The sequence below is a fragment of the Podarcis vaucheri genome (genome assembly GCF_965113315.1).
Source record: "Podarcis vaucheri genome assembly, chromosome: 8".
Lineage (NCBI taxonomy): Eukaryota > Metazoa > Chordata > Lepidosauria > Squamata > Lacertidae > Podarcis > Podarcis vaucheri.
In genome coordinates this window covers 14229491-14249514 of record NC_138766.1, presented here as the reverse complement: position 1 = coordinate 14249514, position 20024 = coordinate 14229491, and the positions used below count along the sequence as shown (strand labels likewise).

At 40.8% G+C, this 20024-nt stretch overlaps 1 protein-coding gene across 1 annotated transcript in view; it reads right to left on the bottom strand.

Moving 5' to 3' along the window:
- Nucleotides 1-2346: 2346 nt before the first annotated feature.
- Nucleotides 2347-20024, bottom strand: part of RETREG1 (reticulophagy regulator 1) — a 51984-nt gene continuing 34306 nt past the window's right edge. The window contains exons 5-10 of the mRNA XM_082234480.1: nt 10083-10209; nt 8839-8923; nt 8103-8240; nt 7628-7692; nt 6394-6520; nt 2347-5424 (exon numbers count right to left, since the gene is read on the bottom strand). Coding sequence (XP_082090606.1) covers nt 4940-5424; nt 6394-6520; nt 7628-7692; nt 8103-8240; nt 8839-8923; nt 10083-10209 — 1027 coding nt within the window. The 3' untranslated portion in view covers nt 2347-4939. The remainder of the gene's footprint in view (nt 5425-6393; nt 6521-7627; nt 7693-8102; nt 8241-8838; nt 8924-10082; nt 10210-20024) is intronic.

Genomic DNA, 20024 nt, shown 5'->3' with positions numbered 1-20024 from the left:
AGCCTTTTCACTTGTGGGAAACCAATCCCAATCTGTGCTTTTATCTTAATGCAGACCCTACAAAGCTAAAGAATTTAAGCCCATTTCAAAGCAACTCCCACTGATTTCAATGGAATTATCATTCAAGTATGCATCTTCAAAAGGCAGTTTCACAACATCCGAAGTATTTTTAGTAGTACAGTGTTTTATCCATTCTGCTTTGAGGGTCTAAGGGGTAGTTCTCACATTGAAATTTTAAATACTGAAAACACCCCTGGGTCTGAACCGGAAATTGTAATATAATATCAGTTTGCAAGAGAGAAGTTACCGTAGTGAAGATCATACAGAGGTCCTCATAATTATGTGTTTACCAGGAACAGACAAATGGGAAAATAATTTCTTCTCAAGGGCAATAGGAAATGAGGCCTGATGAAGTACCAGTGTTAAGTGGTAGCTTTTTGTTTATTGCTACATGCAGAACAGAACAAAAAGTGTAAGGGAAAGCCTTGCGGGCCAGAGGTGCCAACAATTCATTGTACAGTGGTACCTCGGGTTACAAACACTTCGGATTAAAGACTCCAATAACCCAGAAGTAGTACCTCGGGTTAAGAACTTTACTTCAGGATGAGAACAGAAATTGCGTGGTGGCAGCGGGAGGCCCCATTGGCTAAAGTGGTACCTCAGGTTAAGAACAGTTTCAGGTTAAGAACGGACCTCCAGAACGAATTAAGTCCATAACCAGAGGTACGACTATATTAGATCCAACTTCCCTTCTTTAAACCAGTGTTTCCCAAACGTTTTTGGGCAACGGCACACCTGTTTACCGGAAAAAAATCTCGCGGCACACCACCATTAAAGCCCCGCCCCGTGACGTCAGCGCGCAGCGTCACGCCGGGAGGGACGCACAAAAGTGAACGTTTTTTCCCTTCCCCTTGCCGGGGTGGGAGGAGGCAGCAGAGCGAGGGACTGAGGGACGGCGGCAGCTGAGGCGGCGGCGGCTGTTGTGGTGGTGGCGGCGATAGCGGGCGGAGGAGGAGCCGTCGCCGGGAGTTGCTGCTACTGCTGTTGCTGCTGTTGCTGCTGCTGCCCGGACATGCCGGCCTCCTCCTCCTCCGCTGTCTCGCGCTCCTCCCTTTTGCGCGCGCTGCCCCGCCGCTCGGCACCACCACCGCGGAGCCGCCGCCGCCTCTCGCCGCCCGACTCGCCCACCTCCCTCCCACGGCACACCAGCCGGTGTCTCACGGCACACCGGTTGGGAAACACTGCTTTAAACAAAAGTAACCACGAACAATTTCTTATATGGGAGGTTAAGGCGCCGAAGGCTGATTTCTTGGCCTGTGATAAAAAGACTTCTGTTTCCACAGCCATACCTTTCAGGGGAGAATTTGCAACTGTTTGGCACCATTTTTAAGTGAATTCGATAACGTTAAATTTTTGGTGAAATTCTGACCCGACAGGTTAGGGATTTTTTTCAGAAAAATGTTTTTCCGCAGGTTAAGTAGTCAAGGGCTGATTTCTTGGCCTATGATAAAAACCCTTATGTTTTCACCCCCAAACCTTTCAGGGGAGAATTTGCAAAGTTAGTCACTGTTTTTGAGTGAATTGGATAACGTCAGATTTTTCGCGAAATTGTGACCCCGTGGGTTAGGGATCCCATCAGTGCTTTATGGATCATTCTGCAATTTGTAAAGCTTAGTGATGGTTTTTACTTAGAATGTCCTGGAGCACATTTAAGGAAACATAAGGTTTCTTCTGATACCATTTGTATTGTTTTGGAATACAGAAAGCTAATATGAGGAACTACACTAGCAGGATTGGAAATCTATGTTAGCCCATATCCATGATAGACCTCTAGAAATCAAATGTTTACTCAGGCCTTTGATGAACTGATACTTAAAAGTTGGGTGCTGGCTCCTAAGAATTTGAAATATTTTTTCTCACCGTCAAGGATGAGCTTAGAGAAGCTATTACATTACTAAGTGGGAATCAATTCCTACGTCAACAAAGGCAGCCAAAATCCAAGGAGCAGTGTACAAGTCATTTTCCATGCTGCAGGGGGCATTAGACTCATTGCTCAAACTGCAGCTTGTGCCACATTGTAAACTTGTTTTTGAAATGTGAGTTTGTAATGTAGTTTGGGCTTTGTTAAGCAAGAGTCTGCAGTTCAAAGGCAGCAGGGGAGAACAAATCCTATTGGCCATACCCACTCAAAGTCCTTTGGTGTACCATAAATAGATCTTCCAGCCTCTGTCCAGAATTTTCAAAAGAGAATGCAAAGACCCCTAGGTAGTTAATCACAACGTCTCTTTTCTGTGTAAGATGCTGAAGGTGGAAGAAGTAAGAAATCAGTGCAGCTACACAAACAAATGTTTTCAGGACTGGGGCTTTATTTTATAATATTACGATCGTACTTTTTTGTCTCGATACCAGAAAAAACTGGTTTACAGGAAGTCTCAAGCAGGTCCACCAGCTGCTTTTAATGATGAACGTTGGAACTTCAGTCCTTTTAAGAGTACCACCGCAGTATTGGATATTTGGAAATCCCTGAAACATTTCTTCTAAAAACAACAATAAAGTGCACACAGTTACATTTTACAACACAGCTGGTATGAGCCAGGAAGATGCTCTGCCAGTCTTCTTACAAGTCTTCTTCAAACCCCTCCCTGCTCTCTCCCTAAGCAGCCTCAACTATTTAACTGCGCAATCTGGTGCATGCTTACTCAGAAGTAAATCTCACTGAATTCAGTAGGGCTTATTCCTAAGTAAATGTGTTTAGGATTGAAGGGACGTATCTATAGAATGGATAAAGTTTGATTAACTGCACTTCCACCATGAAAAAGGAACCCCATGTTTAACAAGGGGAAGAGGTCACTGTGAGCTTCTGCTGAGCATATCTCTATTTATGGGTACAGCATTCTCTTGGGTGGAAGTGCTTTCCTCTATTCCTTTATTTGTTCATAGACAACTTCTTAATAAAATAAAATAAAATAAAATAAGAGCACTGCCCAATGGTATCAAAGCCAGAGCTACATAAAAACCTGAGATAGTGAGTACACTATTTGTGGGGCATCTTTGATCAGAAACAACTGTCAGAATCTTGCATTAGGCAATTGCAATCCTAAACCCACTAAGGAGCAAACCTGCTTGAAAGTCAATGGGACTTGGGAGTAAATATTATTAATGTTTATGTCTTCCATCTTTTGCATGGCCTAAATCCACTTTCATCCACGTGACTCTAGTCTGAAGAATGAAGGCACCCACTTAACCAACAGAAAACCTGGCAGACGATTCTGCTTGTGTCTGTGATATATAAAAACCACAGGTACTAGCAGAATCAATAATAAGCAAGTATCCATTTGAGTCTGTAGTACCTTCCAAATCCCTGCATTCTGCATAACCATTTCACCATGCCCCTATCTGATGGGAGGTGAAATAATCATCAAGCAAAGTATGGAGATAGTTGACCAAGCTGCTTTGGAATGAGAGCTGACATTAGGATAGTTTGGTCTTGTCTGTCTGGGGTCTCCTTAAACACCTTGCGTAGGGCAGGAGGGAAGAGAAGGAAACTGAGCTCCTAACATATCCTTCCCAAGTTAACATTTTGGGCAGTGATACTACGCACATTGCCTATTGAAAATGGAAGCTATGGTGGGAAAAGAGCACCACCCTATAAACTGGGGCTGCACTTTTTAGAGGCTCACAACATAACCATGTCTGTCTGTTAGAATGCCAGTAATAATCTGTAACAGTTTGAGATTAAGCAAAACAGCCGATATGGTCCCTCAATCTGCTGGCTTTTTATAACATACTATTAGAACTAGCAGTATTTCTTTTTTTAAAACTTTGGTTTACCTTGATAAGGCACTGCCTGCTACTGTCAACTTTAAAGGTAAACCACAAAGCTGAGAAGACAAGTTACATTTTTAGATGATCCAGAGTCAGCCACACAATATGCAAGTTGTTAAAATTAGGAGTGTTTCATGGCAACAGCCTCTACTTATATGCTAGGAATAGAATAGTCTACATTTCTTTTGCAAGCAGTAGTTCTTGAGGAACTGAATATAGCAGTCAATTTCTTTCATTTTAGATGCAATGTAATACTTAGGTCCTAAGAGCATAGAATTGATGAACTGGAGACTATCTATTCAGTTTTTGAATATCTCCCTGGTTTCCTTGCCCCAAACCCAAATTCAACCCCACACTGCATATACATATACTACACGTAGATGGCTTATATACTGCCTCAAATGTATTGTTCTTTCCTTTTGCTATGAAGCTAGTAAAAGAGTACACGAAGCATGAAATTATGCCATTCTGTTAGGCTAATGGCCTACAAGAATGGAAGTAAATTTTAAATGCATCACACTGTCCTGTGTAAAAAAAATCTCCAGGAATTCATATAGGTAACACAAATGATGGCAATCAGTTACAATGATGATGTCTGGAGTCATAAATCAGAGATATTTGCAAAAGGGTTCAGAGTCTCTGAGCCTATCAGACATTTGTTTACTCTTGGAGGTTTAGATATTCTGCTACATAGGAGGTAACTAGGACATGATGGCTTCTTGATTCCCGTTGATATCTTCTCTCCCTGAAGCATTGCTCCTAAACACTTGAAAAGTAAGAGTAAACAGGCTGGAGGTGAAAAGGATTTGGTTACAGCCACGAGGGAGCTACATTTGGCAATTTATATCTATATCTATATCTTTAAAACCTTGCCTCTTAAATTCATTTGATACAAAATAATGAGATACATTTTTCATTTCTATGGGATCACTATCAGAAACAAAACTACCAGCATCAACTGATCTGCAACAAGTTAGTACACTTTGCATGGAGGACATAACAGCACATCTAAAATAATAGATAAAGCTTACAACTCATCATTTTCCTTTTTTTTTCTCTTTTGCATTTCACATGGTCTATATTTTATTTTCTCTATACTATTAAGCAGCTCCAGTTAATGGCCCCCAAGCAGGTTTGAGAGGAAGCCTAAAGACTTCTTTTCTTGTGGTTCTGCCTCTTGGCCTTTGGTAAGCCCCAGTTCGCTTTCTATCTGCTCAAGCTCTGACTGGTCAAGCAGTTCAAAATCATCGCCTTCCTCTGTGTCTGTCTCTTCGCTAAAGTTTGGTTCGCCTTGCACAGACTGCAACTGGTCTCTGACAGCTGCGGACATCACCGACGTAACAACATCTCCGGCAACTGCTCTTACTAAGCTGAAAGCCGGGTCGCTGATCAATGGCAAGGAAAGGCCTGCTGCAGAGTGCCCCTCCTTATCCTGCCTGGTACGGCAATCTGATGTGGTAGAGAGATGGTCCTTTTTTCTCTCTTGACGGACAGGGATGCCAATGCTTGAATCGTCGTCATCATTTGTTCCAGCACCGTTTTCCACAGATGGAAATTCTGCGAGATCTTTTGCGAAAGCTTCCTCGTGGCGATCAAAATCTATTGAATAACCAACAGGAGAAGCCATTATCAACAGCTTGTTTCTGTAATATGATACAACACAAATTTCTATTGAATAAATAAATGTCATGCCCACTTCCAGCAATACTCAAAAACAAAAACAAACGTCGGCATGTAAATCAACTTGGAAGGACTCCATAAAAGGCCAAAATGATTAAAGGTATAAGACATGATGCCTAATGGGTACATCAACAGTTCCTCCCCAAAACAGACAAAAAGAAAAGGGAAGAAAAAAGACCGAGAGAACAAATATAGAGAGGTAAATATTAAAGTTATAAAGGGTAAATTTTAAGAATGGTAATCAACTAAATTTTACTCAGAGCAAGCGTATTCAATGAACAGGACTAAGTTAGGGCCACTAGGTCTACTCTGAGTAAAATTTGTTGAATTTTACCCAAGATTTGGAAAGGCTGAAGGCCACTAGTTTAATATAGCATGCAGCTGATCTGTTATAAGTTCATTCAATTGCATTCAGCTTCTTTTTATCATAATCATAATAATTTTTTTATTTATACCCTACCTATCTGATTGGTTTGCGCCATCTAGGTTACTAACCAGGTCTGCCCTTACTTAGCTTCTTCAGTGACTCACATCATCTGATACCCTCAGACCATTTACATTCATGTGCCTGCCTTATTCATTCATACAACACACTGAGAAGTGATCACTGATGATACAGTTACCAACATTTGCAAAGCAAATGTTAGCGAACAAATATTTTAGTTAGAATAGGAAAATGTCATCTGTGAATTGAGAGTGGTGGTGTCTAGTCTTCTACCACTATAGTTTTAACACAAAGGTATCTACTTAAGGTACCTTGTTGTGCATAAATCATTAAATGTAGATTACAAGGTGAACTAAAAATAGACTTGAGAGGGACAGAATTAAATAAAAGTGCTTTCATATGCAAAAAAACCCCCTACAAATTTGGAAGCAAGATGCACGTACCGTCAGATGTGTCTGTTTGTGGAGTGTTGCCCTCAGAAAGATTGAAAGTCCCATTGTCAGTCCAAGATACTTCTGATATATCAGTATCTGATACAGACATTTCTCTGGCCACAACTGTAGGGCTAACCTGTATTTTGAAAGAAAAAAAAACCTGTCAAGCATGGCACTCTTAAATTCTAGGCTAAACTGAATACCTATACATTTAAAACTTACACCATGTGAATTCAATCAAGTTAACTCACTTGAATCCACTGATTTAATTGAAATAGTTGGATTCAAGTTATGTCCACTGATTTCTATGAGTCTAGGTATAACTTAGATAGCATCTCGAGAAATTCTTGCTTTATATACTTGTGGAATGTAAAGTTCTAACTACAAGATACAAGGAGGAAAAAAATGACAATTATGCAGCAACAATATTTTATTGTTGCTTCATTGTATAGTAATGTATTTTAACAATACATTGTTAAATGCACAATACAAGGGATTGTGAGATGCTCCAGAAGGCTGTCTCCATCCTGATTGAACGGGCACTGAAATGGCAATACTGTTCAATGCAAGAGTAAAGTAATGCACACTGCGGAAAACTTTCCTTCCCTATCTTTATATATACACATTAGATGAAATGCATAAACAAGTGGGGGCTGTGTGCTGTAGGGAGAGGTGGAATGGGCTTGTGGTATCCTGATCCCCCATCACATATACACTTTGAATGTCGGCACAGGACTGTTAATGCCAATATCTGCATCCTCCAGGTGCTGAAGAAGTAGAGACGTGAAGTTTGTATTGTGATGAAATTTTTTTGTGTTGCAAAGGGTCCATAATACAAAGGCAGCTGTACAAATCAGAGCCCTGTTTCTAATTGCTTGATGAGTCGTGACTTTCATTTCCACGGACTGAAATTGATTGTGGTGGTACCTGTTGCGTTCACAAGACAAACCTCTCATGCCAAAAAGCAGGTTCAGAGAAAGAAGGCCTCCCACATTACTCTAGGCTGCAGCCCTGTGAGCCCTCACTCCTGAGTAAGTTCTACTGATCAGAGTCTGACATGCCTCTGAATAAACAGGATCAGGCTGTAGAAACTTCTTAAAATTCCAGCACACCTGGAATTTGCAGCAAACAAGTAGAAAGGAGTGGACAACGCTTGAGAAATGTTTCTCTTTCCGGACAACGAAAGCACAACAGTCAATATGCTTATTTGTAGTCTAGAAAACTCAATATAGAACCAACCTACCTTAGGACACAAGGCTGATACATCTAGTTCACTGTTGTCATCTGCCAACTTTGTTCTTATAATTTCTGGAAAAGATTACAAACCAATTAGCTTTCCGTTACCTACTTTGTTTGTCAAACATTCCTAGGTTTTGTTGTTGTAGCTAACAAAGAAAGCAAGAGATTTATGTGCATAAATTCTACATGTGTAAAATTTATTTATATAGCATTTATTTATTATATATTTCTACACAAAGTTTTACATGCACACTGCTTTACAATGCATTCGTAGTAAAAATATTCACTTTCCCAAGATACACAACATTGTTTGGTTTTGAAACTTTACTCTTATCACTCATGGGAAGCCTAAGTTTTTTTGGTACTTGTTTGTATTTGTGGATAAACTGGCAACCACAAAAATAACACATCCCTTCTTCTTTCCTCAAGAAAGCTGACATTACACAGGGAGAAAAATCTATTCAAAGCTGCCTGCTTACCAGCTCTCTCTCTCAATTTTTGGTTGATATAGTCCCAAACGCCAAAGTCCAATTTCAGCAGAAGTGGCTTAATGTTGCTATATACTTTCTGCCCAAATTCATTGCATTTGAAGAGTGGGCACAAGAAGGCACATAGTACTGCAACAGAAGTAGGAAATAAAAATAAGTAAGTTCTACCATTTTTTACAACAAGTTTGCAGAAAAGTAAACTTTTGAGCTATGCCATTTTTTGAATACTCTTTACAAATCCTTCTTGAAGCATATAAAATGGTCTGTTTCCAAGGAACATGCAAGTTAGAAATATCTATTGCTAAATAAAGCACTCTGTGTGTGTTTAGTGGGATCCACAGCGTCTAAGAATATATTGTGTGGGGAGTTAGTGGAGCATAGTGTCGAAGTCTCAATTAGTTCAATGGAACTTACACCTAATGTAAAAGCTTATGAGACTGCAGCATGATCTCTTTAAGGAAATAAATATTGATTTACTGCTTCATTTATTCAGGGAATCCAGATTTTTGCCCTTAAGAACTTCAGCTTTGTCAATATCACATTTTCCTAACATTTAAGCCACAATTATTTTGCTGCCAGGAAAAATGCAATTTCGTCTTCTTTTCAAGAATCTTAATTGCAATGGTGAATTCTGTGCAGAATGTGGTTTGCCTGTTGCTATGGGAACCCCCCCCCCCCGAGAAAGTAAAGTAACTATTGCATCCCTTAAGAATTGGAAGAAACTTACATAGAAGGTAAGAGAGTACAACTCCAGGAATGTAACTTCCTAAGATTGTGAAGAATGTGCACACACTGCAGACCAGGAGGCAAAACTGTTTAAGAGAAAGCATCAAGTAATGATTAGAGATATCACTGCCACATTCAGTATCTAAACTAAAACATGGCTTTTAACATGTTCTTACCAACAGCAAAAATTGTAGAGCTACCTTCCATCACCATCATTTTAGTAAACAAATCAGAAGAGTGATGAAAATGCTTGTTAGCCATAGGGGATTATCTTTTGTGTCTTTGTCACTCACTTTCTTTTACACCACAACAGATACATTGTGTGAGTGAGGAGCTCAGAGAAAAGCTTCTTCTGCAGCTCAGTTGCATCCCCACCCAATCATTCTGGTGGCTGAGCCCACACTTCAACTCCAAAGGAAATACAAAGTTGGAGAGGGGACATAGGAAGTAATACGACTTTGGGTGGCCAGTCTGAACACTGCCCTCAGCTTCTTCAGATATCCCATGGTGGTGTGAGAGATGTGCACATGCACAACACACAACTGGAGTGTGTGCGTGCTTTCTGGGAAGTGAGGAGCTGTTTTAACCTGCTGCTAGTTTTAGCCCAATTTATTCCAAAGCTGGTAATTTTAAGCAAGAGGTGTTTCCGCATACAGGCATCCCTTTTTACTAACGGATATTCTCCTAGTCATCGTGCAGAAGTCAGCTCACTACTGCTGGCATCCACAACAATGGCTAAAAGAGGAGTGGGGAGAGCAATTCAATTTATTGTACACATTCATACCTGTAAGATTTCATTAATCCCAAAACTGATTGGCAGCTCATAATGAGACCTGGTCCAACATACTTTGCGATCTTAAGTGGTTGTCTTGCATAATTCAAGCGGTGCAACACCAGGAAAAGCACTTGCAATGTTGGAAAAGGATGCTGGACAGAACAGTGAGACAGTGTGCTGTTGACTACAATCCAAAGTTATACTACAGCATCTTTTCCACTATCTAAAGGGATCCTGGAACTTTTTTCTTGGGCTAAATAGTGCTTCATCACAATAGGCACCCATAAGCATAGCTTTCTGCTTTATGCTGTTGAGTATGTTAGCATTGCCTTCCCTCAAGATCAATGGGACCACTAAGTACACATATATATGGTTCTGCTGTTAACATCCTTGTTTATACATTGATTATTGACACAAAGTACCAGGAAGTTTATTCATTGGAACAAGATAAATTGCAAGCCTTGTTTTACCTTGCCTGGGTTCTGTTCTTTGAAGTGAGACATTTCTTGGAGAAAGACAAAGAAACTCATCATTGCTTCTTCCATGCACTGGTTCAGCCTGATCCTGTATTCAGACTTGGAATCAATGACTTCCCAGCTGAAAAGTTAAAACAAACATTAAAAACTCACCAACAAATAAAACAAACAGGGACTTTGCTCTCAAATAATTTCACCTTTTTGTTACTCAGCAAAACTAATCCTCAGTTATAGCCATAATATGATGGTTAGGCCCCTCCTGGAGATCAACGTGCTGCCCCAAGTGCTGGGTCCGACTACTCTCATAGGTCCACCTGCAACTACACATTTGTGCACAAAAATGTAGCATATATACAGAAGAAATGCATGTTTCCATTTGCATGCCAGGAAATGGAATCAGCTCCTTGATATACATAGACAGCAACATATACACATTTGCCACCCCCTAGCTTGTAAAGTGGCACGCAAACACCAGCCTTGTTTAAAGACAGCGAATGCAACTGCCACATCTTAAATTGTACTTGACATTTCTGCACAAGAGCTTTTCCTGCTCTCAAAGGTTTTTTTAATCCCTCAACCACTTCTGTCAACGCTGGGCAGGAGAAGAACTTTGCCACTCAGATTTACAGCTTCTATTCTTATATATGTTGCAGAAAGGCCTGAAAGCTCAGTGGCAACAAGAGGCAACAGGTGAACAAAATATATGGCCAAAACTGTGTGGACGGTACTGAGCTCTTTAATTGCAACTGGGTATATCAAGGTATCAAAGCATCTCTTCCTGCCTATTTTCTTTCTAAACAAATAATAGTATTCCTTATTGCAAAAGCAGTCTAACCTGTCCAACACAATCCAGTAGAAAACTGCCTTGCGAAGGCACAAGGCATTTGGAAATACCCACACACTTTCTCGCCCGTTTCCATGATATCTGCAATTTGGCAAGCACTAACAGTGAGGTCTCTTGTTAAAACATACGTCTTTGCTCAGCTGTTTCCCTGACGGTTGATGCCAATTTTTAACGATTCTGGTAGTGCACTGATGGCTTTAGGAATGTTTTATTCCTTAATATGACAAAATGATAAAACATCTACTTGGGTTTTCTTTTGCTTTGATTATTCACTGGTTTTTTTTTGGGGGGGGGGGTAAAGTGATTTCTATGTTGCTTTTATTTTTTTATTTTTTTTGAAAGTGGCTTACAACAATAAAATGTATTTGACTGGATGTATAAAATTTGGATTTATAAAATAATGAGTGTGGTTTGGAAATGGTTTTAGTATAAAATAATTGGTTTATCACCAGATCAAAAATCAAAGCCCTAAGAAAACCAAATCCATGTGCCCCTCTCCTGCCTCACCTGCAGTCCTTGAGATAAATAGGTAAGGATTATCACCCACTTTAAAATGAAATATTATTAAGCTGATCTCTTTCTCCTCCTGCTTTTGCAGCAAGCAAGCAAGCAAGCAAACAAACAAACAAACAAACAAACAAACAGTGTGCAACATTTTGTTATGTAAAGTTTATTCAGATGCTGAGTAATGCATGCATATCTGGGCAGTAGAGCCGCACCTGTCCAACCTGTCCCCACCCCTGGGCCTACCTGGTATTTGTGTCACATAATTGGTGCCTATGCATGTTAAGCCTCCTAGAGCATTAGCTTTATCCCTCAAAATTGGAGAAGCAAAGACTCTGTTACCAGGCTTGCATGTACTGAAAACTGAAGTCAGGACAGGACACAAAAATTTTAATCAGGTGACAGCAAAAACTGCATTTTTTTAGCAGGGGCAATTAGGATAAGATCTATTTGATTATTGATGTAAACCTCTAAAATGTATTTTGCATAGCTAAGTTTTTACCTTTTTCTTCAGTACATATAATGAAATGATTTTAGAATATTGTATTATTTTACTGTTGTTAGCCGTTCTGAGCCCGGCTTCGGCTGGGGAGGGTGGGATATAAATAAAATTATTATTTATTATTATTATTATTATTATTATTATTATTATTATTATTATTTATTTTTTATTTTATTTTATTGCTGTGGCTAGCGGCTGATGCAAATAAAGATTCTTCTGATCTGATCTGACCTTACCTAAAAGTTTCTTTTTTCTTAAACAGGCACTTGAATCTCATAAATAGGTGCTGAATTCTCCTTCCATCTGCAAATGACTCTTCATAGGGTCCCTGCAACCTTCAGGAACAGCTTTTTGTAGGGTACATGGGGTGAGGTGGGAACAGGATCCCAGGAAGGCCTCAGTACACACTGTGGACTTTTAAAGCCCTAAATGACCTTGTCCCAGGAGCATCTCCACCCCCATCATTCAGCCCAGATACTGAGGTCCAGCTGTGAGGGCCTTCTGGCAGTTCGCTCACCGTGAGAAGTGAGGTTATAGGGAACGAGGCAGAGGGCCTTCTCGGTAGTGGCACCCGCCCTGTGGAATGCCCTCCAATCAGATGTCAAGGAAATAAACAACAATCTGACTTTTAGAAGACATCTGAAGGCAGCCCTGTTTAGGGAAGTTTTTAATGTTTGATGTTTCATCATGTTTTTAATATTCTGCTGGGAGCTGCCCAGACTGGCTGGGGAAACCCAGCCAGATAGAAGAAGAAGAAGAAGAGTTTGGATTTGATATCCCGCCTTTCACTCCCCTTCAGGAGTCTCAAAGCGGCTAACATTCTCCTTTCCCTTCCTCCCCCACAACAAACACTCTGTGAGGTGAGTGGGGCTGAGACACTTCACAGAAGTGTGACTGGCCCAAGGTCACCCAGCAGCTGCATGTGGAGGAGCGGAGACGCGAACCCGGTTTCCCAGATTACGTGACTACCGCTCTTAACCACTACACCACACTGACTGATAGGCAGGGTATAAATAATAAATGTATTATTATTATTATTATTATTATTATTATTATTATTATTAAGGGACCTCCTCCTGATGCCTCACAACATGCTGCCTGAGCCACTTTCCCCTTCTTGTGAAGAGGCCTTTAGTAAATTTCCATCACGTTCTTACTTGCCTGTCCCAGGACAAATCCTGCCCAGCTTAGGAGGCTATGCATGCCCATACAGACAGAAATATTTAGCAAGCGAAGTGAAATAAGAATGTTTGACTTGAAGTTTTGGCTTTCTTCTGCTGAAAGCTGTTTAAACACAGAGGGACACATATTCAGGATGTCAGCTAGCAGTTGTGACAAGTGTTGCAGTCCATTCCCAGCGTGGGCCAGAAGATTCAGTTCTATCAGGTTCGCTGAAAATGACTAATGGTCTTATGCTGCCAGTTTGTAACCAGACATCTGCTCCAGGCAAAATAAACCACTGAGGTTTTCTTAGAAAGGTCAGTAACATCTCATATTACCGATTTAAACTCACACACACACCCTGCCGCCACCCAAAGCTGTGCTGGAATTTTGTAGTCACATGAGCTGGTTAGTGTCTGCATGGATGCTCTAGTTCTGCTCCCAGTTAGGATGAAGTAACTATGACGTGGCAAATAAGGGATTATAAAAGCACAAACAAAATGCTAGCAATTACACAGCTTCCGGTATTCCCAACACCTCTAATAGCTTGAAAACAGAGATGAATATTCACCACCCAATTCTGCTTCTCATTTTGATCTGTTCCGTACAGTGACAAACTGATTCCCCACCCTCACTCTGCTCCTTTATTCCCAAAGGCTTTATTTGCTAACAATTTTTATTTTAAAATTGGAAAGGCTGTTCTTGATCATGACTTGTTTTTTAAACCCCCGCTGAATACAGAAATGCAAGCATCTATGAAGCATCTTTTGGGCTGAATTTGTAGGAGTTTTTAGTAAAGTGGCAGCTTGACACAGAAAGTTAATAAGCACACCCCCCCCCCATTTCTACAGATTCTGTTAGGGATAAACATAACACATAAAGGTAAAGGTAAAGGTACCCCTGCCCGATTCTAGGGTTGTGCGCCCATCTCACTTAAGAGGCCGGGGGCCAGCGCTGTCCACAGACACTTCCAGGTCACGTGGCCAGCGTGACAAGCTGCATCTGGCGAGCCAGCGCAGCACACGGAAAGGCCGTTTACCTTCCCGCTAGTAAGCAGTCCCTATTTATCTACTTGGCACCCGGGGGTGTTTTCGAACTGCTAGGTTGGCAGGCACTGGGACCGAGCAACGGGAGCACACCCCGCCGCGGGGATTCGAACCGCTGACCTGACGATCGGCAAGTCCTAGGCGCTGAGGTTTTAACATAACATAACACATATGATGACATAAACACATAACTCTAGAATTTGTCAGTTGCTTTTCTTGCATCTTTATGAGAAAGATAGAAAAGCAACCTATTAAAGCAGAACGAGACTCCTCTTATTTTTTTTAAACCCCAAAAAGCTTAATGAATATCTGTTATCACAAAGAACCAGTGCTATTTTTCTATAAAACGAGCACACCATGAGCTTCTCCCTCCTTCTCTTAGAATGGCAATGGTGCTCACCTGAGAGCTGATTGTGATCTCCGGGCTTTAAAAAGCCCTGCAAAGAACTACCAAAATTTCTAAAACCTTATCACCATTGATTGCACCACCATTATGCACAACACTTTATCAATATGCGTTCATCAATATGCAAAGTAAGCAGCTCATCCCTATCCCAAAACGTTTGCAATCCAATTAGGAGAGGACTAGGAGGCTGAGTCAGACTTTGTAGAAGCATTACATTTTGAAGAGGGATTTGAAGGGATACAGCAAGGTGATTCTACTACTCTTGTAGAAACGAAGCTCAGGTAAACAATCCCTGATTGCAAAACAGTTCATGAAAAAGTAAGTATATTAAAAATGTTCTGAATAACCAAAGCCTGAGAGATACCTCCCTCAAAGCAATGACTAAAGTCAACTGATGGCCCCAACATCACAGGACCAACCATCACCTTTTTAATCCCTTGAAAGACTTCTTCAGCTACTAAATAGCAAATCCTTTCCCTCTTCCATATCTGCCTTTGCAACTGTATCAGACTAGCTACATATTTTAAAAAAATACAGGGAGGAATTCAACTTAGTGTTAAGGAGATCTCTTCATCAGGGCAAGCACTGTTGGTTGGCTGAAGGAACTACCTCCTTTCTCCTTCCCCTGTGTGCTGTTCTTGAGGGTTTTCACGACTCCCCAGAGCCAATTTGAGGAGGCATGTGGGGGGAGAAGGCCTTTTGCTTGGGTTTCTGCTAGAGGGACCTATTAATCAAATCCTTTCCATTTTATCTAAAAGTGGAGAGTACAAATACATACTAGAAAGCTATCAATGCAGCTTCCTCAAGAGAAAACATAAAAACATAGTTCACTTGGAAGGGAGATTGAAGGTGGATTTATAAAGGCTCTGAAAGAGAAACATTTAACTGGTAAATAGGTAATGACAAAAGAAAGATAAACTAGATACCGGGTTATTGAAAGCAGCAAGGAACCAACTTACTCCATATTTGAAGGGGAACACCCTGAACTGGGCACAGAGGTAAACTGGTAGTCAATGCAGTGGTTTTATAACAGGGGCTATATGTGTTCTAAAGGCAACTCCAGCCAGTAATTTTGCCACTGCATTTTGGGCCAGTTGGAATTTCCAAGTCATCTTCAAGGGCAGCCCCATGTAGAGTGCATTGCAATAATCCAATGTGGAAGTTACCAGAGCATGGAGTATGTTAGTTAAGTCATCTCTGCCACAGCTAGCAAACCAACCATAGCTGGAAATAGGAACTCCAACTATTAAGGCCACCTGAGCCTCAAGGGACAAAGTTGGATTCAGGAGTATCTTAGCTTACACTTCCAGGAGAGAGTGCAAATCCGTCCAGAACAAACTGTCTTCCCACCTCCTGGACTTGAGAACGTGGAACACATAACACCTCTGTCTTTAAGGATTTTGCTTCAATTTTTTGTCCCACATCCAGCCCATTACTGCCTCCAAATACCCATCTAGCACCTCAGACACCTTTCCTGATTCAGATGGAAATGAGAGATAGAACTAGATAACGTCTGACATTTGTCAATCAATTTGTTCCAGAAATTGAACCAGACCTGTGTGCTTATTAAACACATTCTTATCCATTTGCCTATAAAGTGAGAGTGTGGGTAGGTACTTTTTATCCCAAACAGAGCACATGGGGAGAGTTTAACAAAACCCCCATCTTAACAATAAATGAATGTTGTGCATGGTTAGGTATCTGCAATGACAGCACTGAAGTACAGTCTGTTAGGGAGAAAGATCACTAAAAAACCTCAGGGATTTCTGCGCTTATAGTGGTATACTAGCAGGTTTTTCAGATTTGGGGGCATGCTGCCACACAGTGTTATCATTATTCAGCTAGCATTCCACCAAGGTAAAAAGGTAAAGGACTCAAGAGCTCAGTGGTTTAGACCACAGTGCCTCCGCGCCCCCCATTCCAGTACAAGCTACTAAAAACCTGCCCATTGTATCTCAAAAAAGCCTGACTTTTATCAAATCTCTGGAAAGCAGAATGTGTATAAGCATCATCCCGATTTTGGGGTGGGTGGGTGATGGAAGTGGTTTCACATCACTTCCGTTTGAATGGTGCAAGCTGTCAGTTTGGAAACTCAGTTCAGAGGAGAGATCTGGCAGAGAGAGATGATGGCACTGTGTCAAAGTACTGCCCATGATAGCATTCATTAGCTGAAAACAACATTTGATCACAATAACAAAGTTCACTATACCTCAGGGAGACACGCAGTTCCTCTTCTAATTTCCTATACTTTTATAAGATGAGAATTCTAGAATACTGGGCATTAAATAAATGAAAACAAACAAACAACTATCTCTGTGTGCATGCTCATAATGTAGGCATTTACTGGCTGGAGAAACATGTGAGGGGTGTGACTACAGTCAGAAAACTTTTCTCAGCTCAGGCTCAGCTCTCCAAAAATGTGAAAAGGACAACCCCACTCTCTCTAACAAAAGCAACAAGTGACTAAAGGTGTAGACCATCAGCTACAAATTATTTCTTAAAAATGTCAGATCAAACAGGAACTATACTATTGTAAATGCAGAAAGATCCCTAGCTAAGAAAGAATGACAAACTTATTCCAAGAGAAAAGACCCCACCATCACCCCATTCCAATGCCAAGCACAGCAGCAGCAGCATAACTACAAATTCAAAAAAGAAATGATGGGAGCCATTTTGTATAGGAAAAATAATGCTTAATTTGTGAAATAATTTCCCTACACAGCAAATAGGAAAGAAACATTAACAGAACACACTTTTGGAGCAGAAAAAATCGCAGTGTGTTTGTCAGACCACTTGAAATCAATGTACCTAATAGGGTCAGAACATTTGATTTGTGTCACTCTTCCAATTTTCTACTTCGGCTCCATGTACTTTCTCCCTTTAAAACAGGGGTCAGCAAACTGTTTCAGCAAGGGGCCGGTCCACTGTCCCTAAGACCCCGTGGAGGGCCAGACTATATTTTGGAAAAAATAATAATGAACGAATTCCTATGCTCCACAAATAACCCAGAGATGCATTTTAAATAAAAGCATACATTCTACTCATGTAGAAACACGCTGATTCCTGGATCGTCCATGGGCCAAATTTAGAAGGCAATTGGGCCGGATCCGGTCCCTGGGCCTTAGTTTGCCTACCCATGCTTTAAAAGGTAACCACCCTCAGCACCTCCTGACAAAGGCAGCAATGAGAGTTTGGGTGGGTGATCTCAGAAGATTTGTGGGTATCAGGAGATCTCCAAAATGCCCTTGTGGCTATAGGATCCATGTTAGCAACCCCATGTAATAATAATAATAATATAATGGTAATAATAATAATTTTATTATTCATACCACACCCAATATTTATTCCCCACCACTCTGGGCAGCTCCCAACAGAATATTAAAAACACAATCAAATATCAAACATTAAAAACTTCACTTTACCACTAGTAATTACTTTCCTACAGAAGCCTATTATAGGGACATAAATACACAAAGTAGTGGACGAATGGAAAAACCAACATCTGAATCAGTTCTAGCACTATTGCCTTGGAAGCAAAATGAGTCTTATGTAAGACACACAAACACCTGCATGAAGAATGGTTTGATCCGCACAGAAATATACCATGTACAGCATTGTGACAATGTGCTGATTAAGACAAAAATGACTCAAACTATTAAATGCAAGGACTTTGAAACTTGTCCCTATATAATATTTGTGCTCTTTTTTATTTACTCTCAGAGCTAGAATCCCCAGAGGAAGACACAACGGGGAGGCACTACCATGACCTGTCAGATGGGCTCTCCATCTCCTCTTTCTCTCTGGCAACAAGGGAGGCTTTTCCGGTAGGTGAAAAAGCAAGAGAGAGAGAGAGAACGAAAGAAAGAGAAAGAAGGGAACCATTGCATTTCTGACGAAAAGCTGCAATGAGGCGAGCAATTATGGGGAAGGGGAAATATTGTGACAATTTGGTGGATTCAGAAGCTGAGAAAAGAAGAGTACTTTATTGTCTTGGGGAGGGAAACTGGGGCACTGAGATGGAAACGGAAACCCTGGAGGAGGTAAATGGAGGCAGGGAGAAGTTCTGGTCCTGAGAGACAACTGAGGCAGGGAGAAGATGGGAGATGTCACCATCCTGGAGAGGGAAATAATTGGGGAGGGGGGAATTGAGGCAGGAAGATGGGGTTGGCAAGCAGAGCAAGCAGGACAATATTAAATATATTAAACATGGTACATAGAATTTATGGATGGTTAACATTTGTTGGACTCAAGGGACACATTAATCCCTTGCCAAGCTTCAATGCCATATGCCAGTAGTGGGTGTGACCAAAAATGGCATGGCTATCCTACACACTCTCTCTCTGTCACACATGGTAAGTACACAGTACTCTCCCGTAACTGATCCACATAGATCAGCTGAGTTGGGGGGGGTTATTACCCACTCCCCATGATTAACTGATCCAATGAGTAGCAGCGAGGTGGACTGAGTATAGGGGTTTAACTCCAACCCAGAGATGGAAAGAAGATAAAGTCCCTACACCAGAGAAGAATGGCATATGAAGATAATGGACTATGCTGAAATGGCTAAAAAGACCGGAAGAGTCAGAAATCAGGAAGACCAAAATTTTAATAAGGAAAGGGGGAAATTTATTGTAAATCATTGTAAAGAGTTAAAATCGTTAGCAGGATTGGAAGATCACTTGTAGTTTAAGGTTGAATTCTGGACATAATGGAAGAGGCAAAGGATCTGGAGTATAATAAAAGATGTGGGAGGAAATGATTAATAATAGGACCCACAAAGGGGAGGATGGAAGTCCAGGAGAGTCCTAGGAGTCTTGTTTTTATGATATATGTTTGATATATCTCTGTAAAATTTTAATTTGAAAAACCAAATAAATAAATTTGTAAAAACAACAACAACCCAGAGTCATGCCTTTTAATTTTCTTTGCCACTGACAAAACTGATGAGGACTTGGCAGAGCATAACAATTTGCTGAGAGGGCTGCATCAGGCCCTGGGCTGTGGGTTAGCAACACCTGTTTTCGTTGGATATGTTTAAGTTCCTACATACAGCCCAGTCAAATTTAGCCAAAGACTATAAAGATAAATCACTTCACCCACATATTATTATTCGGATTAATTACCCACCCTTCACCCTAAGGTCCCTGGGTGGATCACAAGAATTTAAAACACAGTATTAAAAGCAGTTTAAAACAAATTACAATTACAAGATTGTATCACATTCGAGGACTGGGGAACAAAAGAGGGTTTTTTGTTGTTGTTTTTAACTAAACCTTGAGATTACAAATGCTGTAAATGGCCTGTATTAGAGACATTCCTACTACTATGATTCTAGTGACAGACTCCATTGACCACAGTTTGAACCTGTGTAGGTAAAGACCTGGGTCATGGTGGAAACAAGGAGGTAGAACTGTGTGTCATCGCCATGTTGAAACTTAACTCCAAACCTCTGCACAATCTCACTCCATAGCCT